Source organism: Falco biarmicus, chromosome 5, assembly GCF_023638135.1.
Source record: "Falco biarmicus isolate bFalBia1 chromosome 5, bFalBia1.pri, whole genome shotgun sequence".
Lineage (NCBI taxonomy): Eukaryota > Metazoa > Chordata > Aves > Falconiformes > Falconidae > Falco > Falco biarmicus.
Window position 1 is genome coordinate 65,047,968 of NC_079292.1, and position 11,411 is coordinate 65,059,378.

At 43.3% G+C, this 11,411-nt stretch overlaps 1 protein-coding gene across 6 annotated transcripts in view; it reads left to right on the top strand.

The window, feature by feature from the left end:
- DGKI (diacylglycerol kinase iota) overlaps positions 1-5,884 on the top strand; it is a 228,521-nt gene extending 222,637 nt beyond the window's left edge. For all 6 annotated transcript variants that reach the window (XM_056341498.1, XM_056341499.1, XM_056341500.1 and 3 more), the window contains one exon: positions 12-5,884. In XM_056341498.1, the coding sequence (XP_056197473.1) occupies positions 12-128 (117 nt within the window). In that variant the 3' untranslated portion in view covers positions 129-5,884. The remainder of the gene's footprint in view (positions 1-11) is intronic.
- The last annotated feature ends 5,527 nt before the right edge of the window (positions 5,885-11,411 follow it).

Here is an 11,411-nt window from a genome sequence, read left to right on the forward strand (position 1 = left end):
CTTTATTATAGGGTAAGACCGCTCGTGACAGGGCTCAGCAAGCTGGTGACCCAGATCTGGCCTCGTACCTGGAGAGTCGACAGAACTATCAAATGGTTTCCCATGAGGATCTGGAGACAGCAGTCTGATGTCTGAAAATGTTCAGGAGGTTCCTTGGAAATCGCAACGCTGCACCTGAGGCACTGGGGCATCGTGTGAGGAAGAAGCTGATGGAATCAACATGTCTCTCACTCTCGTGGAAAATACCTGAGGACATGCCACCAGTTTCTAAGGGCTACTGAGTCTTGCCACGGAACAGTTAGGTTCCATAAGTTAGCCCATGATGGATGAGGTGGGACACTCAAAGGTCTGTGGAATCCATGGGCCACGGAAATTTACCTTTATTGCTTCCAGCAAGTAGCATGAACTTCTCCCATGTTCATCTGTACAATTTATGTAAAAAAAAAAAAAAAAAAAAAAAAAAAAAAAGAAAAGAGAAAAGAGGGTGTGGGGGAACCAAACTAACTGGGACATTAAAATACCCAACCAGGCCCCCTCCATCCCTACAGTTTCCTGCATTCCTTTTATTCTCCCATTCCCCTCACTTCTCATCAGTTAAATCGTGTGTGTTATCTCTATGTTAAGTCTTCACAAATGGTCAGGCAGTAGCAAAAATTTTGAGGAGCTCTGGATGCCCTTAGGAAAAACCCAGTGTTTTTACCAGTTGCATTCCCTCCCCTGCCATCCATCCTCTTGGAAGCTGCATTGTCAGTGCCCAGTCACTGGGGAGTTTTCTCACTTTTGGAGAGGACTCTGCCTATTGCCTTGTTTCCCAGGGTGTGGGGCACAGTCAGATTTACAGCGGTAACAAACCCTAACCTCCTCGTTGTTGCTGGGTTGTATGGTTACAGTGTCCTCATGAGACAGTCTTTTTTATGGGAAGGAGCTGTATGGGATACACCACGTTGTATTGCAGAGCAGAAAGTTACCAATAACATTTCTCACACCACCGTTGTGCACGTAATGACTGACCTGATTCTGCTTAGTTTTCAGGCCTGCCAAAAAGCTGATAGCTATTTTTCACTACTTAAAAGACGGGGTTTACACTGAAAAGAGCTCTGTGCAAGGTGGAAAGGATTTGGATGGACTGACTTATGGACCCAGTCCCCTTTGTGTTATGATCAGGGGACCTAGAGCATCAGCAGTCAGCCTGGGCTTGCTGCTGTCAACAAGCAAACGAGCACCACCCCAGTTACATTGGGCATATGAAAACCTTCTTTGGCTGAACCTGTAAACTACCTGATTCCCGAAGGCAGCAAAGTTCCAGAGAGGCTATGATGAGTGGCACCTCTTTGCCTTGTTACCAACTATAGGCTTGGAAACATAGTGTTGCTTAGCCACTGTAAAGGCCAGCCGTGTCTTCTGTACTCATCTGTTCTGTCTTACCTCCAAGATTATAAACACAAAAGAAGACAAAGCAAACACATACACACAGGCGTACATAAAATGTTTGCCTTTCAATCAATACAGACAACTTAGCTGCCAGAAATAGCAGAGCTTCCACTTTGTCTGACCAGTTTCCATGAAGACACTCACGGCCCACTTTTGGCATAATTCTTGCAATAGATTTTTTACTTTTCTTTGTTGTTTCTTGTGAAAGACCCACCTATGTATGTTTTTATGCACCTTGCTAGGTGTAGGTCTGTGGTAGATGGTGATCATCAGGATTACATACAGTTTGGAAAATAACTCAGGTCATTACTCAGATAAGTTTTTCTTCCTTGGTAGAAGTTGTGGAAATGAAATTAATGCAATTCTTTTCTTTTCCTTTTTCTTTTTTTTTTTTCCTTCTTCCCCACCCCCACTCCCCACCCCCCAAGAGTGATTGTCGTGGCAGAGAGGGAGGAGCTGAAATATATTTTTTATTTTTTTCTGTTTTCAAGACTTCATTTGATATGAGCAAAGTATTGCTTTAGTGTTTCTTCCTCTGGAAGGAATCTATATATATATTTATAATCTATAGATCAATGGCGACATGAAATGTATTTTGTCTTATTTTCTGTTTTTGCCATTCTTTTTAAAAAAATAAAATATGAAAGCCAAATTCCTTCCCTTGGTAATCATCCAGGGGCTTGTGACAAAGGTCAGTATGTGTATATATTAGAACAGAATTTGGCAAATGTTAAAATAACAAATCAAGTATAATTTTGGTGTATGTGAAATTTCCACAAGGAAGAGCCTCACACTCTGGTTTCATGGTAGGCTTTGCATCATTTCTCAGCTGTGAGGGAAGACATTACTGTAATATTTCTATATATTTGATGAAAATAAGAATTATATTAGTATCAGTTTTATCTTTTCGCTTTGTTTTACTGATGTGAGAAACAGAGAAAGCTTCAGCGACACCAGGGGCTTGGTGCTGTCCTGTGCTCAGGCCAGACTGGTGCCTAAGCAGAGGATGGTCAGTGAGTCTGTTGCAGCTCCCTGGTCCTTTAGTCCCACGAAGCAGGTGGAGCAGTAAAGGCTTGCTCTGATCACAGGTAGCTTCCATAGGCCACATGTGAATTACGATAAGGGAGCTGGGTCTGGTTCCTCTCTGTCCGTAGTGGTCCTCCCCTCGGTGGGACATCCCTTCTGCCCAGAGGGAGGCTGCAGCTGGGGCTGGCTCTGGAGCAGCTTGGCAGGATGGGCAGATTTCCTGAGCTCCTTTGCGCCATTCGTGCTGCTCAAAGGAGCTCAGAACACATGAGAGAGTCTGGCTTGCCTTTTTCCCCGAAAGCTGGAGTATGATCATAGTGAGCCTGTTGTGCCTCTGGAAAGCTGCCTGTGCCGTGTGCTCAGTAGGAGGCAGTTACTGTATGATGAAAATAAATGCCAGCACTGCAATTAGGACAGGAGCTGGTTGTAAGTAGTGCCTTTATTATTCAAGGTGTCCCAAAGCACTGCACACATAATGCATTAGATACAGGCAATGTATTGTATTTGTAGATAACAGAGCATATATATTGTTTTCTGCAATGTCGCTCACACATGGCCAGTGGTATCAGGAGCTGGTTCACTGAGGGAAGGAGTTTGGGACCAGGACGCTGCAGGATTATTCCTTACCCCCTTTCCAGTGCAATGGGATTCTCGATTTTGGACGGCCACCAGCAGCAGGCAGACTCTGCACCAGTTAAAGGTGACACGTACGTATTGAATCTCTTGAGTACTTTTGGGGTCTAGCTTAGTACAGTACCATTGTGCCTGCATTGTGCAGGGCCCAAATTTCAGTGTGCAGCTGGGAACCCACTTAAATTACACGTAAAACATTTTGATTTACTAAAAGCGTCTCTTTGGTGGCTGTGTCTATTTATGTGTGTATATTACTATATATATGTATATTTATAAATATCAGTATGCATATATATAGACACACACACATGCACACACACTTAGAATTATGCCATTTGAATGACAAAGTACCTAGGGATGCTCAGCTACTGAGGTTGCTGGACTGACGAAATGTCATTTTCCATTTTAATTTTTTATTAAAGGGGACCCTTTTCAGTAGAACTGAGGAACTCCTGAATTGTTCCATTGTACTGGTTTTACTATCTCATTTTGGAGTTAAATGGAGGGAAAGAAAATATTTATAATGTTGATAAAATAAACTTACTTTTGTAATTTAATAGCATCAGTTACTCTTATTATTTCATGTTTCAATGCTAGAGGTATCTTTATGTGTTATCCAAGACTTGATGATGTCATACATTTCTCAGTAATTATAGCATCCCTTGATATTGTGAGGTGTGAGGCTGAATGACTCAAGTAAGACAGGAGTTCAAGGCAAATTTTGCCCCTTGCAAAACAGACCTCAGACTCCAGTGGCTCTTTTACCATTCCACATGATGGCTTGTCTGTGTTTTAGTGCTTTAAGATGTATGCAGGTGTTTTTACTGACACCTGTCACCCCTGCTTTTCCCCAGCAGCAGTAGAATTGCTCGGTTTCAACTCATGATGCTGTAGCCTGGATTCAGACTACATGAGATGTCCCCCGCTACATGAGGGCTGTCGTACAGAAGCACCACTGACAAAGAAAATAGAACAAAATTGATGTTTTGTTGCCATTGATCTTCCCAGCTGTATTTGCAGAGCTGATGCTGTTGTGGATGAATAGATGAGACATATGGTTTTTCTAATGGTGTGGCTGTGGGAGGTTTGTTTGAGTAGTATTTAGTGGCCTCTTTTGCTCCTTTTTGTCTTTGTCTTTGCTGTGACAGTGACATATGTGGTAGTGAAAGTCACAAATGCACAACCTCACCTAGAAGCTGGCTATTTTCCTTTCAGCCATCCCAGGTGGCTCCTGTAGGGTATGCTTATGTGTTGACCCTTCCAGTGTATCAAAAGCATGTTGACGTGATCTGACTCTGGGCAAGTGCTATGGAATGGGCAAGGTACGTTGTTAGCCTTAAGCTTGCTGCGAGTTTAATGGTACATGTATGGACATACCGGGAATTTGGATGCCTTGAAAACACACCAAGGACAATTCTGTCCTTGTACTCCATGTACTCCAAGAAGGAAGCAGTTCCTCGTGCTGATCCGTCTGAAGTCTGTCATTTTCTTTCCCCCACTTTTTGCGACTTTTGAACCAGACTAACATCCATGGAGGAGTGTTTTATAAAAATGGCATTTAGGTTTGTTGGAAGTAACATTTCTATCTTCATTATACCTATTCTTTTCCATTCACCAGACAATATTTCCTTTCTTTATTTTCCTCACTAAATCTGAGCCAAAGCAATGTTGTGTTATTAGCTCCTTAATTAATCTAAAGAATCAAATGTGAGTATTTATCAGTCATTTCAGCAGTCCTGGGAGCAGCGGATCATATGCCTGTGCCTTTCTGGATACCTGTGAAGCTATAGGCCACAGTATTAACAGGGTTCACTGTGGTACTCATCTCATTTTGCTATCTTAACAACAATGTAAGCAACTATTTTTCTTAGTAATAGATAGCTACAGCTTTAAAATCCCATCATCTGTCTACCAAAATCTGTTGATTGCATCGTCAACTCAGTAATGTGCTAGAAGTAACTTGCTAGCATACTGATGAAGTGCAGGATGTTATGTGGAGGATGTGTCTCAAGCTTCAGTGCTTTAACTCCCTTTAGAAGGGGCAGGATGCAGCTCATGGCTGCAATATGGAGATGCCTCAAGAGGAGCTGTACCCCAGCCCTGCAGGCAGCTCTTGGGGTGAGCAGAACATCTAGAGGAGTCAGGGTGTCTTGGCTTTTGCTGAGGAGTTACCAGTACGGACAGACTGCGACAGCTCCGCACTTGGCTTGGGCTGCTGAAAAGCAGGCCAAGTACTTCAGCAGTTTCTCACTTCTAATTCTATGTAAAAGCTGGCTGGGGAGGGAAGGACTACCCAACAGTCAGAGCAGTGACCATGGCTAAGTGTGCTCCAAGCTGTGCCATGGCGCCATGCTTGACTGGGCTGCCTACCTGAGATCCCCTGCAGGCACCAGGGCTCAGGGGCCTCCCTCTCCCTCCCCGGCATGTTTCCAGCACTGCTGCCCATGTGGTGCCCACGGAGAGTGGCCTTCTCTCGTCCCCTGTATATGTGCACTGGGGCAACACCCACACACACCTTGGCCAAGGGATTTCCTGGCCCACATATGGTGCTGTTCCTGCAAAAGGGGAAAATTCCCTCCCTCAGGCCTTGATCACACCAGTAAATTCATTACATTTGACTTCAGTGATTAGGCAGGCTTAGAGCTGAATAACCTTACTGTATTCAGCCCTCAGAGTGCATCTTGTCTCCTGCCGTATTTATAAGGTGCCACATTCCAGTCTCAGCTGCAGTTTCTTGTTTCTCAGACTGCTGGGTTTGGGGGTTTTTTTGTTGTTGTTTTTTTTTTTTTTTTTTTTTTTTAAGAAAAAAAAGAAAAGACAAGCTATCTTATGCAGCGCACATGTATCTAGTTACCCAGCAAGTGGGGAAGACAGGCAGCTTATTTTAAAAACCTCTCATTCTGACATAGCACGTGATGACTGCTGAAGTTTAAGCAGGGGATGCCTTGCAACAAAAACATTTGTTTCAACATAAATACATCTATAATTCAGGAAATAATTTGATGCTTAACCCTCTAAAAACAGCCAACTTGTGGTCTTGGATCCTTTACAAGGAAGAGATTTTTGGGAATCTAAGAAGGCAGTGATTCTCTTGACAGGCACATACAAGAAGGTGAATATCCAAGAAAACGGAAGACTAACTTCAGAAATTTCTTTCTATTATGTTATGCTCATCCACACTAGAAACAGAGCCCTGATCTGGGAATGCTATTTCAGAGTTCACCAGTATCTTAACAGCTCCAGCATTCATATACAAAGTGCATAAAAGCTGTAGCATTTTGACATGCAAGAAATAAACACTACTTTTAGCAATATAGTGCTACATATGTAATTGCTTCATTTAGAGCCAGCCTCCTTTTGCTAGCAAAGTGTAACACCTGGCTCTTCAATTAGTCCCTGTCTAGGAGGCTGCTTGATGTGTAACCTACTACTCAGTGAAGTGTGCGTGGTGGCAATCCAGTGCTCCAATATGACAAGTGCTGCAGCAATTATCTAGCTACTAATGCATGAACCACCGTAGCAATTCATTTCTTAGTGCTACACTTTATTTTAATGAGAAAAATGGTCTTCCAGTTCCACCTGCCATAATGATCTCCAGTTAATACTTTTTCCTCAGCCTACCACCAAGCAGAGGAAGAAGACCGAGGAAGAAGGCTGTCCCTGTTCCTACATGTATTCAGGAATTCAGCTCCTGTCTAAGAACCGGTTAAGCTTGTAGGTGTGGAGAAGAAGCTCAAGAAGCTCTTGAGCCTGATACAGCAGACATGAGTGATTTCTACTTGGCTAATTAGGCTTTAATAGATAGTCCCACTTTTCTAGGGCTTTTTTTCCTGTAAGACATTCATACAAAAAATGAAAGAAGGCAAAATTAGAAAAGCAAAGGTAAGCTGGCCCCTGGGAATGGGGACCCTATGGAATGGTTTCCATAAGCATTGCTGTTTTCTGGGTAGAGAGTTGCAATGCTAGCTGTTGAATATCACTGTAATGTGTAATTATGTAAGATAATTAGGTGTATCTACTTTTAATAAAGTGGAATGGATGGATTTCTTCTCCAAGCTTGCTGCTCCCAATATTTAAGACATTTAGCTGCAGGGGGTATTCCATTCCTGCCCCCACAGGGATCACACTGCACAGGCTGGTGGGGCACATCCTTCTATTTGCACATCTTGAGGCTTCACAATGTGGGACCTGAGCCCCAAGTTGTGCAATGACACTTCTCCCTGCTTTGTATCCATACTGGTAGTTTTCCTTTCAAATGAATGGGAACAATGCCACATCAAAAGAAATTATGGCTATGGGGCACAAAGTGAAATAGCTGTTTTTCTTCTCCTGTTCCCCACTTCAGCCCTTTTTTCCCCAGGGCCAGTGTTTTTTTCCTTGATGAGAATGGGAAAACTGTTGTTGATGTGCCTGTCTTAATAGGAGATATGTGCAGTTGCAAGTTGTCTCCTCCTGTGGTCTTGCTACTACAGTAAATACTGTCCTTATCTCCATGGTATATGGGAGACGTACGTTCATGTCAAAGCTAAGAACCAAGTGAGCTTGCTGGCAGCTAATAACAGGAAGGAAATAGAACATAGTTTTATTTAAATTTGATCTTAAATAACTTTTAGTGCTCTTTGCTTTTCCTTCCACTTTTTTTTTTGCTCTGTCCTTTTCAAACCTTCGTTACTGAAGTCTTTATTCTTTGATCACCTCTTCTTTCCTTAGCTCATGCTACCTTCATTTTTGACTGTAAAGGTCAAAATCCTGTTCATGTGCTTGCCTCTGGGACACTTCTGCTTGGCCAGTCACAGATGGCTGGATCTCCTCTGACCGTGCCTAGCTATGGGTAGGGAATATTGAAATTCTGCTGTACTAGGAATTAGTTGGATGTGCAGCACTAAAGTCACCTCTGAGGGTGGCTGTAAAATCCCATGCTTAAGCAGATGGGAAACATGATGGACTTGGGCATTTCACACCTGTGGGATTGATTTCAACCTTTTCAGACTTAATTTTAATATCAATAGGAAAAAAAAAATTTGGGGGGGTCTACTCCCATGTTCCTTCCCTTTGTGATTTTCCTGTTAAATATTCTTTGCCTGGGAAAATGTGATTGTGTTGCTCCATGATGTGCTTGCAAGATGTGGCAGCTGCTTCCAACTGGTGAGCAAGTGTGCTGGTGTCTCCTGTGAAGTGGCTGGCCCTGCTACTGTACGGTTTTCTGCTCAGCATGTATCTCAGAAAAATCACAGGGAGATAGCAGAGGCTTATCAGGTTTTTTGTTCCATTTACATGTCACTACAGAGTGATTCTCCTCCATCTGCCTCCTTTGATCATGCAACAGCTTTGGGAGAAAAGAAAATAAGTGGCTGAGCCTTCAAAGCACTAAGCAGCTCTTGGGAGCTTTGTCTCTCTCCAGCTTATTGCTGCTCCTCACAGATCGGGGAAGAGGGAAAGGGGGGATGCCTTATGTGCAGAAAGATCCACCCATCACCTTACTGGAAAACGTAACAACTCTTTGGAGGCTACCTATTCCAGACACCCCTCCATGTGCCAGGTGGAGTGTAAAATACTTACGGATACCAGTAAGTGTGCAGGAGCTGCCTGCCTTTAATAAGGGCTCTTCCAAACTCTTTTTGCTTTCTCTTCCTGGTGCTGGGGCAGGGGCAGCCCTGGGATGGGGATTCCTGCCTGTTTCCACTCAGAGCAGCTGGTGTGGGACTGCCCTTTGTAACGGGTGCCCTCGAGCTGCCCTCACACCATGGGTTGCATACGCTCTGTGTCCTGGAACTCTATTTGAAAATAAAGTAATCAAGGGTTAAAATCCCTTTCCAAATGGGCTTGGGAGCTGCCAGCCTTGGCTGCTGGCCCATCAGGGTGCAGTGCATTGGGGAGGGCAATATGGAATATGACTGCCAGCCTTTCTCTGTAGAACTCTCCACAAGGTGAAACGTGCTCTCACAGTGGGAAATAAAGGTTATTTTTCTTCTGCCTGTATTATTTTGTGCTGTAAACCCTGTGCCAGCTTTTTGGAAGCAGGAAGCTTTTGAAAGATTGTGGAAAGTCTAGCCAATGATACAGCTGAAGACTGGTGTTCTGTGTCGCCCACACAAACCTTCTGGCCATCTGTGGAGGTTTCAGTGTCCTCTCCGAGTCAGCCAGCAGAACATTTTGCTACAAATGCTCCAGGCCTGCTTTGTGCTACTGTTACTTTGCTTCTGCACAGCTTTTAGAACAGCTATGGCCTTACAGCCTTGCATTGGGAAAAAACCAAGATGCGTTGTGGGGAAACGTCATTTTCCTATGGACACAAACACTATCAAGCTGCAAGTGTGTGCTAATGAAAATGCGATGTGTGTAAGGACTGAACCTGGTCTGTGAGACTGTCACTGCTGGCTCAGTGAGGATTTACTCTGAGCAAGAACTGACCTGTTGTTTTATTGCAAATCTTAAAGGTTATGCAAAAAATGATCACTATTTAATAATATATTTCTGTCTTATGACAGTTTGCAAGTCTAACTGTGTGTCACATTGTTGTGTCAGAGAACAGGGAAAACACTTGCTGTGTGTTATAATTTGTCAGCATGTCTCTCTGGAGGTACTGTGGCCAAAGGGAGAGAGCAGAAGGTAGCAAATCAAGGGTTGAAGTTTTATTTCTGCCACTGTCATTGAGTCAGATTGGATAAGTAATTTTAAATTCTTTTGCCTCAGTGGCCTTATCTGTAAAATGGGGATAATATCACCTCCCCATACCTACAGAGTAAGGCGCTTTGTGTTGTGAGGTCAAAAACTGCTGTATATTAACTATTTATGAGTTTTCTGTCATGCCTTGTAACGTTGCTCCCATATAGTATCCTGCTTCTTTTGGAACTATTTTTTGAAGGATGGTGGGAGTAGCCCTGTCCCATGGTTTTTAGTTTAGATGGCTTAAATTGAGATAATAAAGAGTGCTGAGGATGACAAGTTTCTAATGTGAGCTAGTTTGCACTTCTCATGCTTGATTACCACGTTTGAGCTATCTTGCATTAAAAATTTTAACTCAGGTGGTATTTCCAGTCAATGAAAGCATTCGGGTTGTTGCCCTCCCTCCAGAGAATAGAATTTGCTGAATTTTAGAGCAGTTGTATTCCATCATACTGAGTTCATTGAGCACAGAGTGTTTCATTTGGGAGAGCCCATCTCAGAAATACCTCTTTCTGTCACCTCTATCCTGTCATTGAGGTATCACAGTATCTTTTCCAGCAGCCCAGAAATCACCACTTGAATTTGTTGATGCTAAAGGTTTCTGGGGAATGAAGCCAAACATCTGAGGAAGCAAACCCTCTGGCCTTCACACTAGTATCTCCTCTGGCCACTTGGCAAATGAGACATTAAAATTGATAAATAACAAGGACAACAGTTAGCTAAGAGTTAGGAAATTGGAGGTGTCTCCTGCAAAAAAGGAACAAGGCTAAGAAGTTGTCATCATGTGGGATGGTGATGTGATGAACAGGCTCCTGATGGAAAGGTTGAGTTTCCGTCAGGCTATATAGTGGATATTCACTTGCTGCTTCCTGGAGACGATGGAGGAAGGATAAAGAACAGATCCTGATCTCCTCTGCACTGAATTCACTCCAGGTGAACCAAGATGTGACAGAGGACAGAATCTGGACCACTCCATAATGTATGTAGTTCTCTGAATAGAGCAGTAAAACCAAATAACAAATGCGCATATTCAGCCAGCATTTCATGGGCATCCAGAGTTCCAGTATTTGTACATATCCTATTATCTGAACCCACATCTGTTCCAGGAGTTGTAATAACATCACAAAGGGCTCTTTTATGCTGCCTGACCCCATGCATAATGCCCCAGAGCTGTGCATCATGAGGCTGCCAGCTGGCAAAAGGAATCCAAGGCATGCAGCAGCACCCATGAAATGAAGCTATATGTTTAACAGAGAATCAGGGTCCAGGTAATCAGCAGTGAGAGGGGGATATGGGAAAGGGGAGGGATTTTTTGTAACAAAGTGAGAAAGTATTTTCTTCCCTGATTTTCTTGCATTTCCGATTTATACAAAGTATCTTGATCACTGTGTTGCTAAACAAGGAGATTTTAAACTGAGGGAAGAAGGAAATCTGTATACGGTGAAAGAGCTGATTACTGTTCCTTTTGGACACTTTTTCTGTATTGTGACTTGTGTGGAAATGTACAGAATAAAAGTGAAGAACAGCATGCCTTGGCTGGGCTGAGTTTCCTTGTGTTATTCGCTGGTGGAGCTGGGTTGCTGCTCTGGCAGAGTGAAGACTGGTGTGACTCAAAGCTGTGAAGGGTTAGAGGGAGTGGAGGAAAGGGATGCAAG